The sequence below is a fragment of the Tenebrio molitor genome, chromosome 4 (genome assembly GCF_963966145.1).
Source record: "Tenebrio molitor chromosome 4, icTenMoli1.1, whole genome shotgun sequence".
NCBI lineage: Eukaryota > Metazoa > Arthropoda > Insecta > Coleoptera > Tenebrionidae > Tenebrio > Tenebrio molitor.
In genome coordinates, this window is record NC_091049.1 from 3,986,679 (window position 1) to 4,012,656 (window position 25,978).

Below are 25,978 nucleotides of genomic sequence, written 5' to 3' on the forward strand. Positions count from 1 at the left end.
CGTAACGCAACCTGACATGTGTGATGATCGACCAACAAATGACACACCGTGGTATCTTCACCGCGTCGCGGATGTGTCTTTTCATTGTTGGACATGTCGTAATTACAAGTAATTTCTGGTTTAATGTCGCCCAACGAATGGGAAAACTGTACCATGAAAACGTAATAATCACTGGTGTACATACGTTAAACATTGGCGATGACAAATGCGTATCTATGCGTGCGGAACGTCCGCGGCTATTATTATTTACCGATTTTTGTTTTGTACGTTTTTTGTGACATGTGTTTTGTCGGCGACGGCGACCACACAATGTGGCAACGGAGCAAATCGGACGACGGTTCAGGTTGCGGTCCGTCCGAAAGATCAACCGCTCATTATCACCCTCGGCTCGGATCGCGCCGGTCTCCCCTAATCCGTTTCGAGTGCCACCATTTTGAACTAGGTCTGTGAATCTGCATCCGCGATAGGCCACGTCCAAAGGGTTGAGTCGAGAGAAAAAAAAGGGCCGATTTGTGCGCCCTTTCGTACCTACGTACGTACGTATCTCGCGTCCGTCGCTTCTAGGCCGCGTCAAAGGGTTCCGTCCTTTGTCGTTGATCCGGTAATTAGAGGAAATCTCCGGACAATAGCGGTGTCGTTGAGGCCTTTCGGCGTTACCTTAGCGACACGCCCTTAATGTCACGTCGATCCGGGCTGCCTCCGGTCGACCCTTAAGCAGATTAAAATTAAACGAATCCACAACTTTCGTTGGACGGGGATCGTAATTAGCCGCAAACGGCGAGGGATGAAGTGCCGGTGCTGGAGATGGGGGTACGGGATAGGAAAGCGGGACCGTAGGGGAGCCAGACATGGGTCCGCTTAAAAAGAAATCGCGTTGAACTGCTGAACTGATGTATTTTTTTAAAGCTCTATTTATTTAATTTTAATTAGGTGGGTACTTAAAATTATTTTTTTAAATATAAATTAAAACCTAATTATTTTAATGCCCAATTACACTATCCAGGTAATATTTATAATGTAAACGCTTTAAATCTATAGCAAAGGAATTTTAAAATTACATTACATATTTACATAATTAAATATGTACTTACATATAAAAAGGTACTAAGTAAACAGTTATAGCCAAGCTATAGAGCTAAAGTAGTTTATAATTGAGTATGTACCTATTTCTGAAAACTGTAAATTTTGAGGAAAAAAACAATAATCTATAAAGTAGCTACTTAGGACCTAGTTATAATATTAGCTAAGTGTGAAACCAAAAAAAAAATCTACAAATTATTCATCAAATTAGTTTTTACTTATTGGTTTAGTAATTAGATTGATCAATTAATAGAAATAGAATTATTTCTTAATTATTTTAGTTAGGTAGTTAATAACGAAACACTTAGGTACTGCAGAGGAATGTAAATTAGTTTGCTAATTATTTGCCATACCAGATCTTTAATTATTATTAAATAAAGTAGATACATAACTAAAAATAAAAACTAAATAATTTTGATTATAGCAACTAGGTATACCTAATGGTTGCTGAGCTATTCGGAGAAACACCTAATACATATTAAATTAAATTAAGAACATTGCAGCTCAGGGACCTACTACTTTTCAAAATATCGAATTCGACAAAAAAATTACTAATTGCAAATGTATTTACCTAATTCATGAAAAAATTATATCAATTCTATTGTTCAAAAGCACCAATATAGATTGGACTAATTAAGAAGATGAAGTGAATTTTCACTTAATTATAGCCAATTTGCCAATTATGTAGAACTAATTAATTAGTCTGTTTTGTTGTTTATGTCTTAGTAAATTGTATAGGATTACATAATTAGTATTTTTTTTAATTTAAAGTAAAAAACATATTTTTCGTTTTAGATATTTTCAACACTTTAGCTCACTTGGACGGAAAGAATTATTTGTGACGTTTCTTGTGTAGCTAAATACATTGCATTACCTAACAAGTATCTATGTACTAAGTACTATTGCGTTTCCATACTTTTTCTACTAAAAAAATACAGTTTTGTGTTATATTTTAAAAGTTGCAGTCATTCCTGACAAAACAGACAGAAAGAAGGTGAGAACTGAGTAGGTACCGTTTAATCCTATGCGATGCTATGAAGTCAGTGTTAGTAGGTACTGTTAGTACTATTAGTACTATTAGTACTATCGGGCCTTCATTTAAATTATTTATCCTCAAAGTTGGCGTTAAAGAGTGGATTGAGAACGGTACCACTCGAGTAAAAACACAAACAACGCAAAAGTGAGGTTAGATTTAAACAGCTGATCTGTGATCTGTAATCCGTGGTGCGTTCACAATCGACTCTTCAACGCCTACTTTGAGGATAAATTTAAATGAACACCCGTTATTATGATTCTGTTACCTAAATGTTGTCAATATTTTTGGAGTACCTACCTATTTCGTAGAAAAAGTTTAATCAGCTCTAAATTTTAAATTAAGGCGAAAAAATGCCATCATAAAATAAAAATGTCTTTATTGCACTCGTTAAGTTAATTTTTGTTATTCAAATATCATACTTATATTCAACAAAAAAAGTGTAAAAATTAATCTAGATTCAAGTTAATTTATGAAACTAATTATACTTACAAATGTGCGGTAATTTAATGTATAATCGAGCAGCCGTAAATAATTATAGAGGGTTAGCTGACAAACTCTTGTTAATCGTTTTTGGTACAATTTCTAATGTTGCTCTAGGCAATTTAAATTGAAAAGGTTAAAATCTATTGGAAAAAATACAATTAAATTAAATGACTGCAAGCAGGAGGAAGTTGGCAGGTACAGTCCTAAATCGAGAAGTGTACACCACGTGGGCTGCAGCCTATATGGCCACAATGTAAATCACAGCTCCGCCCATACCCTCCACTCATGTGTATTCTTCATTTAACACCGATTCACCCGATGCGTGAGACTCGCCGACGTCAGCCCCAACAACCATGTTAACAAAGTGACAATTTACGAGTTTTCGACGACAAACAAACCAAAACCGTCGGACCCGGGCCCGAAATTTTTTAATATACGACCCTGACATCCACATAAAACCGCCACTAAAAAATCGAATCGTAAAGAGACCAAAGAGATCAACGGGGTTATTTGCGCCGCTCCCGATCTGGCAGATTTTCGCGTTATTATTGCCTCGGCTGTGCCTTTTGAATCTGCACGGCCGATAACGGCGCCCTAGTAGGGGAGGCCCGAACAAAGTGAATCCTTTTTGTTTCATTTGTTGGAACTTCGACTAGACTAGTCGGCTGGGAACGTAATCAAATAATGATTGATCGACGATAATGATCAGTTTATTATTCAATTATTCACGGTGATTAGTGTGCGAGAGTATGTGCAATTTATAATTCTAACGCAGGCTATATCGAGTCCTTTTATTATGCATTTATCAATATGTCGCGTGTAATTTGTCCTTAAAGAGGGGGAAGGTGCGGATGTGGAGGGAGTCGAGGAGGAGACCGCAAAGGAGGAAGCCAAAAAAGAAGGAAAATAGGAATCATTTTAGTGGAGAGAGAAATATGTGTTGGAAGGTAGTAGCAAAGTGAAAAAAAAAATACAAAAATGTAAATAAAAGATGTATGTAGGTACCCAAATTAGGTATATACCTTCTCCAAAGGACAGAACTGCAAATTATAAAAGTAAAAAGAAATTAATTTAAAAAAAATGTATAACTAGTTATAAGTTTGAAAGATACGATAAAAATGTTATACCTATATGTTATAAATGTTATAAAGTGTTATTTAAGATGCTTTAATGTTTTTTATAAATATTTATAAAAACATGTAACTGATTTCAAGGTTTTAGTTTAGGTATGAAATTTCTTAAAAAATTCCTCAACTTGAACTAACTTATTGAACATTCTTCCCAAATGTCAAAAAATATATCTCATCTTTTTATCTTTTAGAGTCCAGCCTGTATATACAAATATAAACCACAAACATTTTTTTGATCAGAAATATTTTCGAAAATAACAAGACAATGATTCAGGACTCGTCCCGGCCGAATTTAATATCTATTTGCCACTCCTGACATTCCTGGTACCCTTCCCACCTTCATAAATTAAAACTTTTATCGTCACCGAGGTGGCTTTGATGATTTTTTTCGTGTAAAAAATGCTAATCAAATTTTAATTACCCACGTCTCGTCGTCGTTGAAAACAGGCATTTTTTATTTTCGCCTTCTTTTTGCATTCTTGGCCGTCGAGCGATGTCAACACGAAAAAGTGCCGAACCGGCGAAGAACGAAATCGATGTCGTTTCCAGCAATCACGTTTCGATTAGTCACAGAGGAGGGAACAAAGGAGGCAAACACCCACGAGAGCGACAAAAATGTTCAAAAATAATTAGGTTCTGTGGCAACAGCAGAATCTTAATGAAGGACGGACGCGCTGTAATTATCGTACAGATGTATAAAAATTTCCAAGATTTCTATCTTCATTTTTGCTCGAGCACGCTCTCTTGATTCTGCCTTCCAGATTTATTAGGTAGGTGCTACAGGCTGTTGCGCAAAACAAGTGAAAATCGGAAAAATTTTAAACAAATTCGTACAAGTAGAAGTATCGGGTGTTCATAAATTTATCCTTAGAGTTGGCGTTGAAGAGTCGATTGTGAACGCACCACGGGTTACAGATCACGGATCAGCTGTTTAGCTCTAACCTCACTTTTTGCGTTGTGTGTTTTTACTCTGTAGACTGACCAGTGCATGGTGCGTTCACAATCAACGCAACTTTGAGGATAAATTTCAATGAACACCCGATATAACTATTGTTATTAAGTACATGGTCAATAATGTTATTACTTACTTATTTTTTTACTTATCGGTAGGTGCTATAGCTATGTACCAATTTTTTTATGATAATAAATTATTTATTATTATATTATTATTACTAGGTAATCAAAATTGACATATTTGGATCAAGTGGTTCAAAATGTCTTTTTTTTGTAACTGTCTGTCCCGATTCTGCTGGGAATAAATCCGAAACGTCGCCCCGTCCATCATCCGTCAGACCTGACAATTACATGCCCACCGTAGATCACGTTCCCATCCTGGTCGACGAGCCAATCGACCCATCGCTGGTCGTCATGGTAAAAAATCGATACCGCGAACACCACCAGCGCCATTTTGCAAAAAATCGCAATACAGGACGTCCCAATAAACAACAACGTCTCGAGAGCAACGAAAGAGGAAAAAAAACAATATGAGAGCAGCAAAACAACACCCACCGATCGTAATTGATAAAGTGAGCTGTGCGAGGCTTCCAGTACATAACTGACGCCGACAACGATCCAGAAGGCAGTGGAAGAGGGCGTGGCGACGATGCCCGGCCGTCGAGGAGAGGGGAGCGGCGATGCGAGAGGGCGGAGCCTGACACCGCTAATCTTTTCCGAAAATCACGCCGTCTCACTCGGACGCATCGATAAAAACGCGCTATTCTATGCCGACTCGATTTTACACATTAAATAGCTGTTAGCCGGGGACGGTTATCGGTGGAATCGCGACGGCCGTGGATCTGGTGCACGATCGAGGGGGCCCCGCGAAAAAATCGCAGGGGGTCCCGCAAGGATCGCCCGTCGAGCCGACGCTTTTCCGCACCCCCGGAGGATTTCGAGGGGGCCGCCACGGCGCACGCCCGGAGCGGCGCGTCGGTCGCGTTCCGGCGTCCTGCGTCAGTTGACGGCGGAATAACGGCCGATGCACGTCACCGGTGGCTGGACTATCGCCGAAAGAGATCACCCCAGATCGCTCTAGATATAGAGAGGACGAGGGAGAGGCGACGGCGACGACGCCGGGGTGGGGGTGAGTATCGTTGTTGTTGGTTTTTTGCGCGTAGGGGAGACCGGAGGAGCGGGTTTCGCGTGTCGCGGGTAATTGTTACGTTTAAGTTATCTGATCGGGTGGAGGGGCTTTTAATAAATATACAAAAGTGTAAAGTAGCCGTGAATGTCGGCGCTTATGACGGGGCCAACATGCGAATTCCAGACGAAACCGGACAAGAAATGGGATAAGAGGACTTAGTCTTTTTTTTTACGGCGGGGCAATTAGCGGGTCCGAGTGGAGATTCTCGATGATTATGGCGAGATGGGACGGTTTTTTAATTGGTTTGCTTAAAATTCTCGGAGGTGATTGCTCTTTTTTTAGGACTTGATGCGACATCAAAGATATAAAATCGTGTTACGAAAAGTATTTTTCAAAAACGAGGATTTCTTTCTTGTTCTTTTCATTTAAACGATTATTCAAAATTAACAGTTTTTATCCAAGCGATTCTACACAATAAATGGACACTTCAAGATAAATTCCAAATTTTTTTCAAAGACGTTTAATGACGTGTTGCTAAAATGTTTCCATTTTTATTTTGATATTGGGGAGGCTCATTTAAAATTATTTTTCAAATACAGAAAAAAAATGGGATGTAGGTACATATTTTTTGGGGGAGCAACCTGACCTGATATACACCTAAAAGAGATTCTTACTTTGGATCAGCTCTTAGGCACTATTGTTGAAAATTTAAAAAGTGACATCAAAGGAAAAAGCTTTGAAATTTTCCTTCACCAGTTTTGGAAAAAGTCTAACGTGTTTAATAAATTCTTATATTATGTCTACAGAAGCAATGAAAAAGTTAAGCAAATGCCTACCTGTTTTTGAAAATTAAATTTTCTACAAGATAAATTCTTAATTTTGAATTTTTATACCCGATTTAGAACTACATAAGAACTAAAAGAAGTACATATCTACTTAACTAAAAATGCATGAAATAAAGACAGAATAAGTAAACAATTAACAAAAAAAATTTAGCAAAAGAAAATGTCAGATAGGTACCTAAGTAAGTAATGGTAGAACATTTTTGAAAAAACTTAACGAGTTTAAAATAATTTATATTCACCTAAAGCAAAACAGAATAAATAGATAAGTAGGAATGCAGGTGTACAGCAACATAATAAATGAATAAATATTTTTTGATAATTTTAAGTAAATTGGAAAAATGAAAAACAGTCATAGTAATTCTGCCAAAAAGAAATTGATAAAAACAAGTTAAAAAAAAAACTGGAGTTACTGCGGTTCAATTAACTGTAAATAAGAACAAATATTAAAAATAAATAATGTAATCACAAGACAATATTTTTTAAAAGAGTTTTAACTCAATGATTTCTCTAAAAAATGAAAAATTAAATAAAAACCAAAATATTCCATCAAGAAAGAAGTGTGCCGAAATTTTACCTACGCCTATTTAATTATTAAAAAATAAATGTTACCTTTACCTCTACACAACTTTCAAAGGGTTGATGGAGACCTTTTGACCGTATTTGAATTGTAAGAATAGCACAATTTTAATATCGGGTGTTCATTTAAATTTACTTATTTTCAAAGTTGGCGTTGAAGAGTCGATTGTGAACGCACCACTCGTCCGTCTGTAGAGTAAAAACACAAACGCAAAAAGTGAGGTTAGATTTAGAGTGTTGATCCATGATCTGTAATCCGTGGTGCGTTCACAATCGACTCGACTCTTCAACGCCTACTTTGAGGATAAATTTAAATTAACACCCGATATAAAAGACTACATTGTTTTTTCAAATTTATGATCTCAAAAAGATTTTGTAAATTACAAATTTGAAGGGATATCTAGGATTAACCAGTATCTATCTAATAAAAGAGAAATAAAAAATGTCAAACCGTCAAGAAAATGTAGATAAATACAATAAAAGATTCTAGTTATGTTAAAAAATGAAATATACATATATTTTATGTTTCTTAAACATTGCAGATATGTCAGAAAATACCTACGTTTCAGTTTTTAAGCATTGAAAAAAATGCTTCCAACAGTTCTTTTACTAACATTTTGGTCAAGGGAAATAGACATGAAAAAAATATTGGAAAATTAGATAGGTAGGTCCCCATTATCTATCTACCTATTCTTTCGAAAAATTTTGATTAAAGTAATTTTTATAAACACCATTTTTGAAAGTGGGTGGGTTCGTAAGTTTTTTTGAGAAATTTTTTAATCGCTCAAAAAATTTGATTAATTGAAAAACAAATTTTTTGAATTTTATTTTTATCTTAGATATAATACCTACCTACCTTGGTACGTCAACACAATGTTTTTTTTAATTTTTTGTTTTTCGATGTAGATTTTTTGGGGTTTTTAAAATTCTAAAAAAAAAACAAAATGTCAAGTAGGTATTCTAAGTAAAAACATGAAACCTCCAAGTTCAAACAAATCGTGAGCTTTTCCAAAAATGTTAGGAAAAGCATTTTATTTGAAAATGTTTTTGTGTGAAACTGTTGCAATATAAAAATCACCCGGTATACGTACTCATGTTGGCCACCGAATATCAGCAGGTCAGACTCGTTTCGAGTGAAATCTGGCACCTTCAGAGCTGCAGTTAGTCCAAGTGTACACTCGATAATTGATGGAAACCGCCTCACTAAAGCCGCTCGTTCACCGAATCCGTCTACCGCAACGCAGAGAGAGCTTGCGAGATTGTCGCGTACGCGAATTCTTGATTATCGGAGTCTCGGGTCTTTGGGTGGACATTATGCAAATGTGGATTTCAGGTAGAGAAATCTGCACCGGTCGGAAAAGAAGGGAAAGAAGAAACCCCGTCGGAATCGGCGGCGGAGCGGCAACAACCACCGCCACCGCCACCGCCAGCCCCTCGCTGCAGATGTGAGTCGCCGTCGAGCTGTTTCGTGTGTGAGTGCGTGCGTGTGAGTGTACGCGTGTGTATGTGTGTGTGTGTGTGCGTCGAAAAGGAGCATCAAACAACATCAATGTCGCCTCGGCATAAAAAGGAAACGAACGAAGCCGGCGTGTCACAAAAACCCCTCGTAACGCCTCCATAGGCATAACCTCGAAACTCCTGCCCACCGTAAGTGTGAAAAGTGGGGGCGAGATGTCGCCGTCGGATTGGCCGAGCCGCCGGAGCTGACACCCCGGCGACCAATCGCGTAGCGCCGGTGTCATTAACACACACAGTGTCGAATCTGCGGCCCGGCCGCTATAGTCTTCGCCAACACTTAAGCCGGGAAGGAGGTGTCAGGGCTGACGCCGGTCGCAACCACCCTCAGACGCGATATCAGCAGTGAGTGCGTGTGCCAGTGCTGCGGTGTTATGGTGCGCGCTACCCCTAAGGGCCGGTGTCTGTGAAAGGCTAGGACCCCCGCGCCAACCCCGATGCGTTTCGACACGTCCCCGGAGCAGCCCCTCGATGCCAAGGTGAAGAGCACGATGGCCTACCACCCCTTCCTGCAGCTGCCGCGCCAGACCGACTTCAGCGTGAGCTCGCTGCTGACCGCCGCCTCCAACAGCTCGAACGCGGCGGCGGCATCGCCGCCGACGCCCGGATTCTTCCCGTCGGCGGCGCTCGCCGCCTTCGGCTCGCAGAACCCTCACGGCTGCTACCCCGGCACGCTCATACCGAAGATCAGCCATCCCCATCCGCACCACGCCCTCTCCGGACATCCGTACACGACGGCCGAGGACGTGGTGCTGGCCGCCGTCGCCGCGCACAACCACCACCCGGGGATGGTGCGACCGCTCAGGGCGATCCAGCCGGAGGAGGACGGCGTCGTAGACGATCCCAAAGTCACCCTCGAAGGGAAAGACCTCTGGGAGAAGTTCCACAAGTTGGGCACGGAGATGGTCATCACGAAGAGCGGGAGGTGAGTTAGTGTATCCGCTCTACCTAGTGTTTGCGCCAAAATTAACGGACCTTTGTTCGACACGCTCTACACGGTGGTTTCTGCTGGCCGACGCGAGTAAACAGGCTTGACGGTGGTCGGGGGAGCTGAGTGGATTGTTTTAGGCTAAATTTTACATAAACAGGCTCGCGACGGAATTTTCAAATTCTCTCAAATATTTCGCTACTCACAAATCAAAAAACGTGCGTTTAATTTTACTCAAATTTTATTCACAAGAAAACCGTCTTTATTCAGTTAAATAAATACCAATACTCGCCTCGTGTTTACTCATTCGACGTAGGTGTTTATAGGTTAAATTAACTCAACCGTGTCTGATCGCATTAGACACGGAAATTTTGTCAAATATTTCGGTTCGATTAATTTTTACCTAAAAACAAATATAACAATAATTTGACTCGAAAGTTTTCGTGAAAAGTAACGGTCACACTTGATTCTCTTAAAATAAAATATTTTGGCTGCTCACAAAAAATGTGTCTGATATTAATGGATGTGATTTCTAAGTACATATCTTAATGGGTATAGTTTCGTGCGAAGTGTTGAGAAAACAGTTTTTTTTATTCTACGAAAATTCAAAGCAGAACTGTTTGTTTACTTAAAAATGTAGCTCTTGACATTTGACCGAGTGATATTCGTGTCCGTGCACGAGTAAATTATCTGGAGCCGAGTAATGCTTCAGTTAAATTTGTAGTTAATTAGTTACACAACACCGGAAAGGCATATCATTTGGTTTGCCCGTTTTATAAGATCGCATTTACGTTATGATCGAGTCAAAATGCAATCGAGAATGATTTTGTCGGCACAGCTAAATCGTAACATTTGACAACAAATTAGTTAGTGCAAATTTTTTGACTATAGACTGTTGTTTAAATTGTAGACTTGTAAAATTAAAAAAAAGAACTGATTTCGTCTTGCAATTTAATCTTTTTTGACAAGTGTCAAAAAACATAATTTTTGACTAAAATTTAATAATCAATGTTTACGTATAATTTGTACAAAAAATATTTACAATAAACAAGATTTTTACAATAGAAGCGGCAAACTATCCGTCAACAGTTAGCGTCGCTTGCTGAAAGCTGGCAACCGTTGTTTCCACAGCAAACTTGCTCTTTGTGACAAACATTTAACAAAACGCAGAGATTTGACACCGCTTAATTAATTATCATGTAGCCGCTCACATTTGTGTCAAATTTTGACAGAAATATTTGAATCTTTTGTGCAATTTAAATGCGGACAAATCGTGTTTCCAACGTTCATTTCCACTGCAATGTCAATTACTGTTTTATTTTTAAATGAAGTTAAATGCTTTGACAATACTTTAGTAGCTATAATATAATTGTGCCAAAATTAAATTGTGAATAATTTGCGAATCTATAAATGTGGTAAAAAGTTTTGAGAAATGTAGGCGCAATTTTGGTTTTTTAACTGTGTACAAAAAAGGGGGTAATTGATTTTACTAGGTACTTTACTATATTTGTCAGAATATTTTTGTCAAGTTTTGATCCCAGTCTGAATTTTTTTGGGTAAATTAAATCCTCGGGTACGATTTATAGTTCGCTACTCGTTATAATAATAATTAGATACTATCTAATTTCTAAACTACACATGAATATTTTATGTAAGCACATAAAAATTGTGACACAATATTTTAACTTTATCTGCAAATATAACTACCTACTATATGCAATAACTTCGGGCTTGACAAACGTAAATACAATTTGACTTAGCACGACAAAGCGTTTTACTACCGACTTATTTACATTTATAAGTATTCTATCGTTGTCAAATTATTGTCAGTATCATTGACAAAACAATTAACCTACGCAAAAGTGATGGTTTGACAAGTATTTAAATTTAAAAAAAACAGTGTTGTGTTAAATAATACCCACTTATCTATATATGCAATTATTACTGATGCAAAATGTTGTAATAAAGTGTGAACCGATTTGTATGCATTTTTTTCAAAAAGTTCACTAATGGTGTAGGAGATAAGGTTAAAAAAATTTCAAGAATTTCGAGAACATTTAAAAAGTATGCAAATGACATTTTCAAGGCGATTTGGAGATTGAATTAAAGTATTTCCTGTCATATTTATAAAGAATCGTCGGTAACAAAAGCAATCCTGCAAACTGTCAGACACAAACATTCCACATTTCTAATTTTTATTCGTGCCCACTAAATTTAGCACCGATTGTTGCAACAACATTTTGAAAAATAAATAAATAAAACTTTGTTGCGCAAAAAATTCAAAAGTTTCAGATTGTAGATCAACGTCAGAAAAAAAAACAACATTTGTTTAACACGACCGAACACATATTCGGCGATAATAAATTGATAAGAAACTAATAAATTTTTACTAAAAAAATGCCTAATCTAAGAAATATTTTAATATACCTAACTAAAATCGTAAATGTTAATCTTACGCAACACAGGTTAAAAAAAGATGCCAAAATTGTCAAGACTAAAATATAGGTATGACTTTTTTTTGTGTATGCAGCAGTGAAAAATATTAATTTTAAAAATTATATTTTTAGTCAAAGTGTCAAAATAACTTGGGGAATTTTTTGACAATTTTTGAATTATTAGCGATGATCTTGTCACGTGATAATATCTAGATACCAAAACTAGAAGTTGTGTGACGCCGCTCGCTACTAATGAATGGTTCATTTATAAATAAGTATTCCACAGGTAGTTTAACGTACAACGACTATCCTTACAATTACTTGAATATTTGACAATCATTAAGTGAACAGACGAATTTGACACAAGTTCAAGATTTTGCCAGTAGCGAACTTGCAATGTCATTTTCACGGACTGTTTCCTATTCGAGCGTAACCATAATCGCGATAAGGAAAATCGCGTTTCCGCCGCGGAATTCCCACTGTCCACACCAAACTGCGGAAAACCGCAGCGGTATCGCCGGCGCACAGTCTTCGTCAGCGAGCGGCGCGGGGGTGGTCACCAAAAAACAACATTCGTAGAGCGACACTTTATTAATTGCTGTTAAATCCGGTTAAAGCGTCCCGATCCGGGACAGATACCTTCCTGTGTGTGCGGCAAATTAGATGCACGTTCTCGCGTAAAAAACCGAAACCAAGTTGGTGCGTGATGAATTTTTCAATGGGCCGAAACGTCGTCGCTGCACCGAATCGATCACGGAGAGCGTCGACGAGGGCGAGGCGACGGCTCTCGAGTGGATGACGGCGCGAAGGGGTCGAAAAACGTCAGGAAAGAGTCCTAATTATTGGCACCCCTCGGTACGAACATGTGTGCGAGCGGCTCTCGTAAAGGTGGACCATGAAATGGGAAAATTGGGACTTGGGTTTTCACCGAGGCGCAAGTCTCGAGAAGGTGAAATGGGAGAAGGACCATCAAGGGAGATTAGGGCAGTTTAGAGGGCGAGAGGTCGACAGCGGAGATATTCCGGATTGATGAATCGATCAGATTTAGGTAAAATATTTTTGATCAATTGTTCTGCATTAGTTGATTGAAAAAAATCGAGAAAATTTGGGTGGTTAAGTGATGTGAAGAGCCTGTAGGCATTAGTTGAAGGAAAAAATAATAAAAAAGAAAAGTGACTAAGTATACAGGTGCCCCAAAATTCACGGGACAGCTTAGCAGTACGTCATCAAAATATCAGGTAAAAATGTAAAAAAAAATCAGGCTTGTTTTTTATAGAAGATATGGACCTATTTGTTACACTAAATGTGGCAACATTTAAAATATTCCAGGTGTCCCAATAGTCTGCAAATATTTCATTTTTGTTGTATCCATGGAAATAAGAAAGAAAAATCAAAATCATGTTGCCATAATTATGTTATTTGAGGTAAAACTGACATAAAATCATTTCTTGGAAATGCTGGAAATAATGAAGTAAATTATTGGAAAACTGATCACAATCATTCAGAATTATTGGCCAGTAAAAAATAAATCGTCAAAATCTTTTTTAATATTTAAAAGAAATGAGATTAAAGTTGCACCCTTTGAACCCCCATATTTTCAAGCCTGAATGATATAGAATTTTTTTATAATTTTTCACATAATTTCTTAACATGAGTTGACATTGCCCCACTGAGTTGTTCCGTGAATTTTAGAGCACCCGGTATATTAAAAAAAAAATAGTATGTGATTTCTCAAAAGAAAACTAACTAACTCACTCATTAGATAGTTAAAGTGAGAACGCTATTTAAGAGAATGTCCTTTTCGTCGGCAAATTTAAAAAATGTAGAAATGTTTTGTAGAAAGCGACGCTTAGTAAATAAAATTTTGATAAGGTAGGTGCTTATTATGAGCTTTACAAGACGAATAATTAAATATAATTAAGTATTTTTTCCACTTCTGTTATATGTATGTTGCATAATTACAAAGTAGATAAGATGTATGTTCTAACTGCACTAGAGTGGTCATTTATTTGTTGTTTTTTAATTTCGGTGTTTTCTCTGTAATCAGTTAGAATAAATGAGGTAGACAAATAAAATGAACAAGACAAATAAAAAAAGGATAACAGGTAAAGTCACCATAAAAGGTAGTTCGTGTGTTAAAATGTGTTTTGTTAAAGTTTTCTGCAGCATTTTTGATCAGGTAGTGACAATAGCAAAACTAAAATTTGGGTTTTGCTTAAAATTATAGGTAAAAACTGTTGAGCAAGCTTCAGTTAATATCTAAACTTGATAGGAATGTAGCAAATGATTATTATTATTATTATTATTATTTAAATATGTTTTGCTGAGAACTGTTGAGCAACTTAGTTCACAAAAATATGATGAAATGATCTTTTTCAAAAATAATAAGTTTGTAATGGGCACTGAACAAAATTGTAAAATGCATTCACGTTTTTTTTTGGCATAATGGGAGGCATGGAAATTTTGCATTTAATTTGGTAGTAAAGCTGTCTGTTGAAGCAGGTTATGATTTCCTAATTTTGAGGTTATAAATAGCATCAATGTCTAGTGCATTATTGTCAGTTTTACTTATTTGCAATAGAAGAATATTCAGACATCGCGGGAAAATTAGCAACATGTTATGTCCATTTTGATAAGTTCGCATGTCAGGCACTTTATTGACGGACAGTGTGTCCAACGTTAAAAAAATAAATCATGGCCTCCCATTATGCCAAAACAACGTGAACGGTGTTTACTCATCAGTTAACATAAAATGCTGCTGTGTTCTTAACTTGTTGATAACATTTACTCACTGATATTTTGCCCCACTTAAAAAATATAAATGCTGTGGAAGTTGCGGCAGCACCACAAAATAACCATTACGTAATTATAGATATAGCGTGTGTTGATTCATCGCTGAGTATACAAATTCTCATATGAGCTGTGCGAAACTCTCATTCTCATCTACTCACTATTAGAAAAATAAATTAACTGTGGGTCAACTCAGAAAAGAAAAGTGAGAAAATGACGCTGAGCAAACGATTGAACATCAGCGAATTGTTTTTAAAAATGTACAACTAGCTTAGGTTTGTTGATCAGAAAATTTGATTGATTTTCGGGTCATTTAAATCAGGCGAATCAAAATCAGAAATAACGTGATAGAGTTAAACGATTTAAACTAACGACGTAAAAATCTGAGCACAACTGTACAATTCGAGTGTGCATTGTACAGTTTTCTCATATTTATTGATTCAAGCTCAACATCAACGTTAAAATTGTTAGCAAAGAATTTACAGTGCGTAAGAATGTTCCAAAGTAGTTGTTAATTTGACTCGGTTTACTCAATTTGTGTCCAGTTTATTGAAATGAGCGTTATAAAGTGAGAAAAATGAAACGCTGAATAAAATTGTGTTCATTTAATAGCAAAGTCTTTTCGGTGAAGAGAAAGAAAAATCTAGCTAAAAAATCAAATATAAAAGACAATGCTGAGCAAAGTGCTGAACAAACATTTTTGCAAAAACTTATACTGTGTCTTTTTTTCGAAAAGTTGCAACAATCTCGGTCGCTTGAACAAGAGGCAAATCAGTGGTCACTTAATAAATTAAGCGATTCAGTTCAGTGACGTCGAAATTAGACTATAAGTACTGAGCAACATATTATGCTCACTGAACACTGCTCGTGCTAGCTACTTAACATCAATTTTAACTTAGATAATTAACATACTGTTGCGGTATAGCCAGTGTCAAGGGTACAGTTTTGGTTTCTACTTGTAGTACACATGGTACACAAATGGGCATGTACAACAGACTCAACTGATTAAATTTGCGCTTATTATCACGCGCGGGCGAAAATCTGACAGTCGTTTTAATAAGCCCGAAATCAGAAGTGACTCGATTAGGGGATTTTATTACTAACTTAAAAAGTGAGCAGACTGTGCTCATTCGAGCCTGCATATTCTTCAGTTCTTCTCAGCTCATTTACACTTAACGACCCACCTACTATTAAGCCATAAAAATAAAATCTGAAAGAGGATGATGCACGCGGTACACAAGAAGTGTTCGGTAATTGATTCACATAAAAAATGAGCATCTGAGTCAGTTTACTTAAACGAGCGAAAATCTGACAGTCGCACGAAAATCAGAGTCGACTTGATAATTAAGCGATTTAATTCAGTGACGTAGAGACGAGACGTTGAAAAAACGTATACACACACACACACACACATACACATCTGTAAGGTGAGCAGTAAACGGCCACAGACGTTGCGTGCATCCTAGTGTGCTTTGGACCCGTCGTTACGTCTTGTTTAGGCGCCTGCTAGATGCGTACCCTAGAATTAAGGCAAGATCGCCTGGGGCCTCGTCCTGTCATGGCCTCCCATTATCCTACTGATTGTATTGTGATATTATACCTGCTATAACCAATCTCTAATAATATATGTTTTTGTAAATACCATGTTGGTGGCATATTCACAGTAAATGTTCGTCTTGATTTATTGCGCTCGGGCATTTTAAACGCCTACTTGATTGCAACGTTTTAGTTTCGGTGGTGTGCGCGTTGGTAATTTTTTTTTGGCGGGCGTCGAGCCCACCTTCGTCCGTCCGCACCGAGTGCTGGAGTCACCGGAAAAGGTCCGGCCGCCGGGGTCACGTTCACATCGGCGGAGAACGTGACGGAAAAATTTGCATAATTTCGCGCGTAATTATCGGCCGATTGTTGTACGACTGACAAAGGTGAGAAAGAGGAAGAGGCGCTCCGGGGCCGATATTGCTGCGACTGCAACAACCCTTCCGTTCGGCGGTTTTCGCCCGCCGCCCCCGCATAAAAGAGTAAACAATGCGCACGAAACTAATAAATTAGGGAACAGGTAAATGTTTCCTTTTTATGGGCCAGGTAAACATTTCGACGTTCGAGAAACACTTAAAAATATTATTAATGGTCTTTTAAATAAATCCGACGTGGGCTGGTGGATGGACGACCGGGAGAAAATTGGAGGGTCACCGGATTCGTTAGCTTTTATAATGCGGGGCACGGTCTTAATTGCCCGTCTCACGGAAATTTACACTTATTTCACATTTGTTTTACACAGTTTTCGGCTCGGAGATCGCTTTCTACGGGACTTTTGCCTCGTTCTATCAACATCTATGACGTTGAAATGGAAAAAAAGATTTTAATTGTCTGTCAAGCGGGAATTTATCTTTGAGATCTGAAAATGAAACGTAGGAAAAGAAGACAAACATCAACGTCAAATATTTGCTTCAATAATAATTATTATTATGCACCTACTATTTCATTTTATAAACAACTCGGGAACATACTCGTATGACTGAAAACCACCTCACTTTTTCCTTACTGATTATTTGAGGGTCCAAATATTTTCTGTGGGGTTTAAATCGGGTTTGGAAGAGGACCCGTCTCCGCCAACACGGTCTTATTTCGGCTATGTTGCAACCGACGACCAGATGACTGTCGTTATTATTCATATCTTCGTTTTTAATTCCATGTTCAATTGTTCTAGACTAATCTTGACTAAACGGACTAAATATCTTAAATCGGATACAATTTTAGAACTTTTGCTGCATTTGATTCCTTCACCTAAAAATACTCAGGTAGGTATAGAAAGAAGCAACTTACAGGGAGAGCTATCATTAGCCATAAATTTAATCCAGAAATAATTAGAACGTTTGTCAAGTCAATGTTTCCAGGCAACACTTATTTTTAAAATTTTAGAAAATGGCCTCTGTGGGATGTTGTAATGTTTCACGAAGAATGGAATAACAGATCTTTCACATTTGCAAGTAGTTCTTCTAGATTTTGGAAATAGTTCGAAAGTCCAAATATCTTGTGTGGGGTTTAGATCGGGACCGTACGCTAAAATCGTTCGCACCGCGCTAAAATATATAGTTCGCATCACGCTAAAATCGTTCGCAACAAACTAAAATCTCGGAAGTCTAGTTTAGTGGAGCGAGCGAGAAACAGTCAACTGTGTATCACTTGTCACTTCCAAATTTGACACATTCTTCTCATTTAGTCAAAGTTATGTTGAATCAGCATGACGAGAATTATTTTGCATGGTAAAATTATTACTATTTTTTTGCGTATTTGCGGAATGGCAACTAAATCCACATAATATACGAGTATGATTCTTATTTTTGTTTTCAAAAAAGTGTCTCACTTTCAATCTAATGATCTGGGGTCCACCGGGGTTGTAGGTCCTTATATACCTACCTACTCCCTTAGTAATTTTCTAGAATGTTGGCAATTTCTTTAAGCTACTTTTGTGTATACTGTTAAGCTCATTTTCTTTTGTGGTCTTTGAAATAACTTCTCTTTAATATATTCCGAGTGTAGTCGCCGGATTTTGCAGTTAACTTAAGAAAAGAGACACCGACTCTATTTTCAGATTTTTTGTTGTTCACCTTTTCAAATCTGTTTCATTTCTTACTTTGTGTGTCTACCAAATCAGTTCAATAAAGTTGACTCGACAACTGAGTTCACTTACTTTTTGGAACATTTAAGGCAGGCGTCCTTCATTCCTCATGGTATATACCTGACTGATTTTGATGTAACAAATTTTTAAAATTACATTAACTTACATATCTGTTTTTAAAACGTATTTTTAAAGTTTGTTTTAGGCTCTCAAATAGTTATTTTATTATTAAGTGCGTGAAGAGAGTGTTTTTTGTGCATGAAAAGGTCTTTTAAGCCGAGACGCAGGTCGAGGCAGTAAAAAAGCCTTTGAATGCACAAAAAACATCTTCAAAAACAACATTTTTTCTATAATTGCTTACAAAACTAAATTTTAAAATTCAAATTTTTGAATATCAACCAGTGACCGTGTTGCTAGGCAACTAATAAAAAAATGTAAAGTGAAAAACCGAAAAAGTTATGTGCGTGAAATCGCATTTCACACACTGTTATGTATTGTTTCTATAGTACTAACAATATAAAAAAAAATACACGTAAGAAAATGACCCACTTCACGCATGGATAACTATGCGTGAATATCAATTTTTTGAATCAATTATAGAAAAATGGAATTTAAAAAAATAATAATAAAATGCATCCACATAATGCGAGTATATAGTTCGATTGGATGAATGCATTATGGACTGGTGTGTCCTTCTTGTTACTTAAGAATTTTGTTGGGTTAATTTTTTATTTATTTCCTTAAGTTTTACATTCCAAAATTTAATTGACCCAAAATACTATTTAGTGATAAATTTTGAACTTTTACATTGTAACATTCTTTTTTGTTGACTGAAATGAAATTTCACATTTCAGCATTATTGATTCTTAAAATTGGATGAATTGAAAAGTATGATGAGTATTTCTAAAACAATTTTCAATTAGTAAAATATTTTTATAACCAGCTGTATGTATTAGAAATTCCGAGATTTATTGTTTTGATTGAACGAACTAAAATTAGTGCCAGTTTTTGCATTGGATCTCTTGAAAAGTAACAGTCTTAGCTTACTCGAATAAACCTATCTGAAACAATCGAATAATGTGAAATAATTGACAACCATTAAACAATTGTCTAAACTTAAAAATTACCTAATTTAAATTGAAGTCTAGGATAGGATATTTATTTCATCTTTTTTGTGGATTTTGTACTGTCTGTCTTTGTGTACAACTTTATTAGGTAATGATTGATATAATATACACATTTTTCAAACAAACTGAATAGCAGTTAAGCTCGTTATAATCGATCGGGTACCTATATCAAAAAAAAAAGTTTTCGAAGTCCAATCATGATTTCAGCAGTTGTGTTCATTTCAAAAAAAAGAAACGAAGAATTATCTTCATAATCAGTGTAACTGTACCTACAGCTGATACTCACAAGAAAAAAAAAGAAATCAATTGAAAATGAAGTATCGATGTTTGAAGAAAAAGAGAACATTAACCTAATTCTGGTACCGGCGACATTCTGGGAGCCGTTTTAAAAAATGCAGCTTCGAGAAAAGAGCATTGAAAGTTTTTCAAGTCTACTGCAGGGTTATTATAAATGATTGTAGTCCAAGTAGGTGTAAAAACTGAATGTAAAATTTATGGTTGCCGCTCTATATAAAAAATGTGAATAAGTGAGTAGGTACACACCTAGAGGAGTTAAATTGAGTGCAAAACAACTCCATATTTTTAGAATTGGTTGCAAAACAACTCAATATTTTTGGATTCAATCGTTAATTTCAAAAAAATTAATAAAATCCTCATCACCGCATTTTTCACCTAAAAAATTGTAGTGACAGCGACAAAAATTGACAGTTCACATGAAAGCGGCAAACATTTCATAGCATGGGCATGGTCTGCTTGGACTACAATCATTTATAATAACCTTGTATTTTAATATGGATCTTTTTTTAAACAGCATTAGATTCGTCAATTTTTGAAATTTTCAGATGGGTTACACCGATACACCTTCTTCTCTAAAAAAACTATTAGAAAAAAATAAGTGGCTCCTTTAGGTATCAAAAATTACTACGTATTTGACAACAATAAACCATTATACAAATTGACAATTTTGATTAAAACGCAGTGGTGAGTTTAATTATGAAGTTGTCTTTTTAACAATGTTACATTTATTCTAAATTGATAAATAATGGTTCAATACTTAAAATGTGGATTTTTTTTAAATCAATTAAAAATATCATTAAAATTGAGTAATATCTCTTGGTTGACTAATCTTATTATGTCTCAACATTTGCTATCCACAGGTCTCCGCTTTCCATCATGTGCGACAATTTCTGACATTAATTTATACATTTAAACAAATACATATCTACATGCATCGCAACATGTAGTCATTAACGTAATCGTTATACATACTCGTAGCTAGTAAGTAATTATTATTAGTAAATTTCCTTAGTTAGCGACTTATCTATTTAATTTACATTTATTTTGTTTGTGATATTGTTTGGTCGCGTACAATTGCATTACATTACATTATTACACAATTATTATTATATTATTAAAAATTTGTTAAGTTTCGTGGTCTAAGAACAAAGTTTTATTTATCTTCAAGCGCTCGAAATTCGCGCCTTTGTATATCTCTACCGGACTTGAAACACTTCAAATCTTAGGAGTTGAAATGTCAACAGGAGGCTCGACCCAGTCAATTATTTATCAATAATTAGATACATGAAATATGTAGGTATTTAAAAATTACCTAAATTTAAAAAAACCTCTAAAAAAGCGAAATAACGAAAGTATTACCTACTCAATATTTAACCGGTGCCACTGTGGTATAACATGAGTCGCCCGTGTGCACGAATGACAGATGTCAAAATCAAATATAGCAAGATGGCCGTTAAACGTTAAAAAGCAAACTTTAGAATTCAGTAGACTTTACTAATATTATTGAACCTTCAAGTAGGTACTAACAATATTTTTTTGTATCCGCTTGAAGATATAATAATATAAATATCATTCAGAGTAGAAGTGAGTCTTTTTGTGTTTCGCCCAATTGTCAACCTCGACTGCGTCTCGGTTTTCAATCTCTGGGCTTTGCACAAAAAGACTCACTTCTACTCTTAATGATATAATCTACTATTTCCACCATCATTTAAAAAATGAGACAGTTGTTTGGTAATCAATATACCTACCTAACGCATCTAAAGCAGAATTTTTTTCATTGTGTAAAATAAATTATTTATTACATAAACAGGGAAAGCTACAGATTTTATTCCGTGTGCTTTTTTTTCCACATAGGTTATAGAAAAAACAGTTTATTTTACAGCTTGCCGAAGTTTCGAATTAAATCTTGTTTAATTTACTAAAAATAAAGAACTAGTGGTAGAATACTCGGCAGTACTTCCTTCATTACCGTCTTCACCATTCTGTGCACGTATTTTATTGAAAACATTGTAAAAGAACTCTAATTGTGTACCTTCAACATGATTACAATTTATTAGCTTTATACGATTATTACAAAGTTACGCAATGACAATGTAAAATGAATCCTACCTGATTCAAATTTTAAATTTCGTTTTTTTTAAATAATTGTTGTGATGTTGGCAAAATTACATGTGTAACGTGTAGCATTTTTTACAGATGGAATGATAATACCCGCTGCACTCGTGTGTGTAAACTTCCCACATGTAAAAAAGTACAGCTTTATGCACAAATAAATTGCATAAACAACAATATTGTTTTACTGAACACAAATTGATCACTTGGTGACAATTTTTCGTGTAATATTGTTTTATTTTATGTTTATTAGTACATACACCCTTATTATTATTATTATTATTTGACAGAACTTCTTTCGCTTGTTGCTAGCTCCTCTCGCTCATTAAATTAATTTCGAACACATTACGGTATCGATCCCATTCGCAAACGAAGAAATAATTTTTTTTCTTGTCGCGGCGTCAACCACCACCACACTCTATCAGGCCGGCGATAAATCTGCGATCACCGCCGCCACCGTAAAAAAATTGTACAAACGTCGTTTATTTATGTCCGAAGCACGCGATAATTCTTGCACTTTCACATCAACAACAGATTCCTTTAAAAATAACCAGGCGTGATTTACGACAGTATCTAACGACCCGACCAATTATCCCAATTATCAAAAACCTGCCAACGTTATCGGTGGCGGCGTGTGATATTTACGACACCGCCCCCTCCAACCGATCGGCTGACCCCCGACCCGTACAAGATAAGGCGTTTACGACACAAATTTCACATGATAATTTCGAGCCGTCGTCAGGCAATAACCCTCGTGAAAAAATGCGTCGAGTCGAGAGGGGTGGGACGCCGCCCCCGGCCCTAATATTCCTCAATCAGAGGAATATCCGCCTCCAAATTGGCGCATTCCTCGCCGAATCAAGTGCACCGGAGTGTACCCCCGAGGGGGCGACGTTCGCTGTCTGGGAGTGTACGTAATTGCCCAGCATCATTTTCTCACCTCGATCCACCATGATTAAAGCTTCATGGTTAGTGTGACCACGAAATTGCCGGTTAAACACACACAAAAAACCAGAGGAATTCGATGGGATCGAATCGGGCTGGCGCGGGTGCGGGAACTCGATTTTTTTCGACGGGGAGTCGGGGGTGGCGTCTACAAAAAACCGGTTAATAATTACGAGGCGCGTTAATAAATTATTAACTCGATTCGGGACTAATTGGTGTATAATTATCGGCAGAAATAACCAAGAAAAGGGGTGCTCGATGTGTAATTATCGTCTATTTAGATATCTATTTCAACCCTTCGTTTCGCATCTTATGTACACTGACGTGGCCTTAGCCCCCGTATAATTATCGGTAAGAAGGCTCGACTTGTAACGTAATGGGTTAGAGGAGGTAATTTATTCCGGTGGCGGCGTAAAACGCGAACGACGGTGTCGCACGAGATGATTTTTAATTTCGTCGATTGACGAAAATAGGACGGGGGCGAGAGGTTTAGACGGATTGAAGTTGGGGACAGCGGCGGTGGAAGCAAGAAATTACAATCGATACCGCCGTTCGACGGTGTAATAATACGAGTATGTGTTTCAAAATGATTGTGGGATCATAGTAGGCTTTGATAGTTTTGTTTGTTTTAAATTTTGACGCATACTAGAAAAATGATACCAACTAGGTATGTATCAAGAACCGTCAAAATGACAAGTATAAGAGAGGTTAGGTTTATCAATTAAAACATATTATTATATAATTAAATATGTTTTTAAACAACTCCTTAGAATAGTAAAATATTTTGAGTGTGCAAAACCAGCGATCTGGTAACAGAGGAACGTTTCGTCGGTAACGCTTCCAACTTGGATTTTTCCAAAAGCGACTCCCTTCTCGCCCTGCACCTCCCCGTTGCCGGATGATGTCTTAATGTAAATTTCACGTGAAAAATTCGAGCAATGTGTGCGCCGAACCCAAATGGGTCTGCGGGGCCCAACGTGACGAATCGAATGCCCAAACAGCGCCCAATTAACAAGCAACAACCACGAATTAACCGACCGGTTATTAGTTGGCTCAAGATTTACGACTTCCCCTACCAAATATCTAGCAATAACAATAATGGTAATAACGCATCAGGTCAGACCACCTGTCAATAGACCACACATAGGTTGCTAGATTTTCGTACCCAATTCCACACATATACTCGGTGGTACATAAAAAGTGAGTAATGATAGGTTCTCGGCTGTTGTTTTTTCCCTCCTCCGTTTTAAACACACACACACACACACACACAAATGTTGTCCAAACAGCTCGTCTTTTTTTCGGATAATAACGGCCATCACTCCGGACAAACTCCATTGGTCCGCTGTACCTTATAGCCAAAGTCAATAAGGTATAATTTAGTATTTATCATATTTTCAGTGAGGTAGGTACACCCGATCAGACATCTATTGGGCATCGGAGAGGCGCTAGCTGTTCATAACTCGCGCGGCCGACTACACTCGTAGTTATTATGATATACTCGTTAGTTAACAACGTTGTTATATGAACGCCAGGTCGGACGTGTCGAGGTGGGCTCGTCCGTACCCCGACGCTCCGGGTCCGTCCGTCGGCTCGCCCCCCGGTGACGATACCCGTTGGTAATTTTTTATACTCGCACGCACCGTAATTTTCGTCCCTTTCTCTCGGAATCAAGTCATCTGCTTTTCGATTTGTGGACGGTTCTTGATGCTAATAAGGCGTTCGGATCGGTTAATGATCCGATATGGCAATTCGTTGATGGGGGCCCGCGCGGCAGGTGTCGATTTCACGTTCTCCGGTGCGATTGGTTTTTTGAGAAAAACTGCCAAAAAATTGTTTTAATTCGACGGAACGTTTCCGGTACAGATGGTTGATTTATGGGACGGCGGAGATGGATCGATGGGTGTGTTGATAAAGGTTCCGGAAGAAAAATGAAAAATGGACGGGGGGCGATGGGTTCTTTGAAAAATGATCTCGTAAATTGGTAACAGATCGGGAAAGTGAGTTTTGGGGATTTTAATCGATCGTGAAACGTTCGACTAATTGCGGTTTAGGTTTGGTGAAAAAAAAAAAGATGATGAGATGACAAGCTGTAAATGATTAAAAAATAAATCTTAAAAAGCGATACAGTTTAATTAATTACATTTATCTACGGCCATTAAATAATACGTTCATTATTTACGTAACTATAGATACATTATGCTAGTCATAAATTACACCCGTGACTTATTATAAGTCACTTGTGATTTATCATAAATCACAGATCTTAAAAATTTTGTAAGCTAAGTGTTTTATGAAAAAAGTCGTAGGTTATAGATAAAACATCGTATTTAACTCACGAATAATGTCTATAACCCACTCTGGTGATTAGAAAACTCGCCTGCGGCTCGTTTTTTAACTTTCACCCTCGTGGATTATGATAGGCATTATTAGGTCGTCAAATAATATACTATTTTACGTAAAATGGACTGATAAGGAATTTATTAAAAAATAAAGAAAAATAAGAACACAAATATGTATATCAAGCTAGTAAAGAGACAATAAGGAGAAGTTAAGAAGAAATTAAGAAAGTCAAAAAAGAAGATAATAACAATGATGATTTATTTATCTAGGAATAAAAATAAAATAAAATGAAGAATAACTACCAAGAAGTTATAAAAGCGCAGCAGATCAAGAATAGATTAAAATAAATAATGACAGATAAAGCAATGCAAGAGGTACATGGTTGCAGACAGAAACAGAAGCATAAAATGCAGCACAAATATGTATAAAAAAGTTTAAAGAACAATTGCAACAAAGCATGCAAGTAAGTGAAGAAACAAATGAGAAGCTACTGAGAAGATGTAAACAAATTGATGAAATAAAATAGTTAATAAAAAGAAATAAAAGCGTTAGAATGTGACAAAAAAATAAAAAAAGAAATGGAAAGCTAAAAATCTCTAAAGACAGAAAAACCAAAAGATAAATAAAGGTAAAA

General features: G+C 36.8%; 1 protein-coding gene across 4 annotated transcripts in view; it reads left to right on the forward strand.

The window, feature by feature from the left end:
• Positions 1–4,927: 4,927 nt before the first annotated feature.
• LOC138129781 (optomotor-blind protein-like) overlaps positions 4,928–25,978 on the forward strand; it is a 68,146-nt gene continuing 47,095 nt past the window's right edge. Inside the window, exons 1-2 of one of the 4 annotated variants that reach the window (XM_069046079.1) lie at positions 4,928–5,812; positions 8,567–9,673. In XM_069046079.1, coding sequence (XP_068902180.1) covers positions 9,186–9,673 — 488 coding nt within the window. In that variant the 5' untranslated portion in view covers positions 4,928–5,812; positions 8,567–9,185. The remainder of the gene's footprint in view (positions 5,813–8,566; positions 9,674–25,978) is intronic. The other 3 variants (XM_069046078.1, XM_069046081.1, XM_069046080.1) reach the window with 3 other exon arrangements.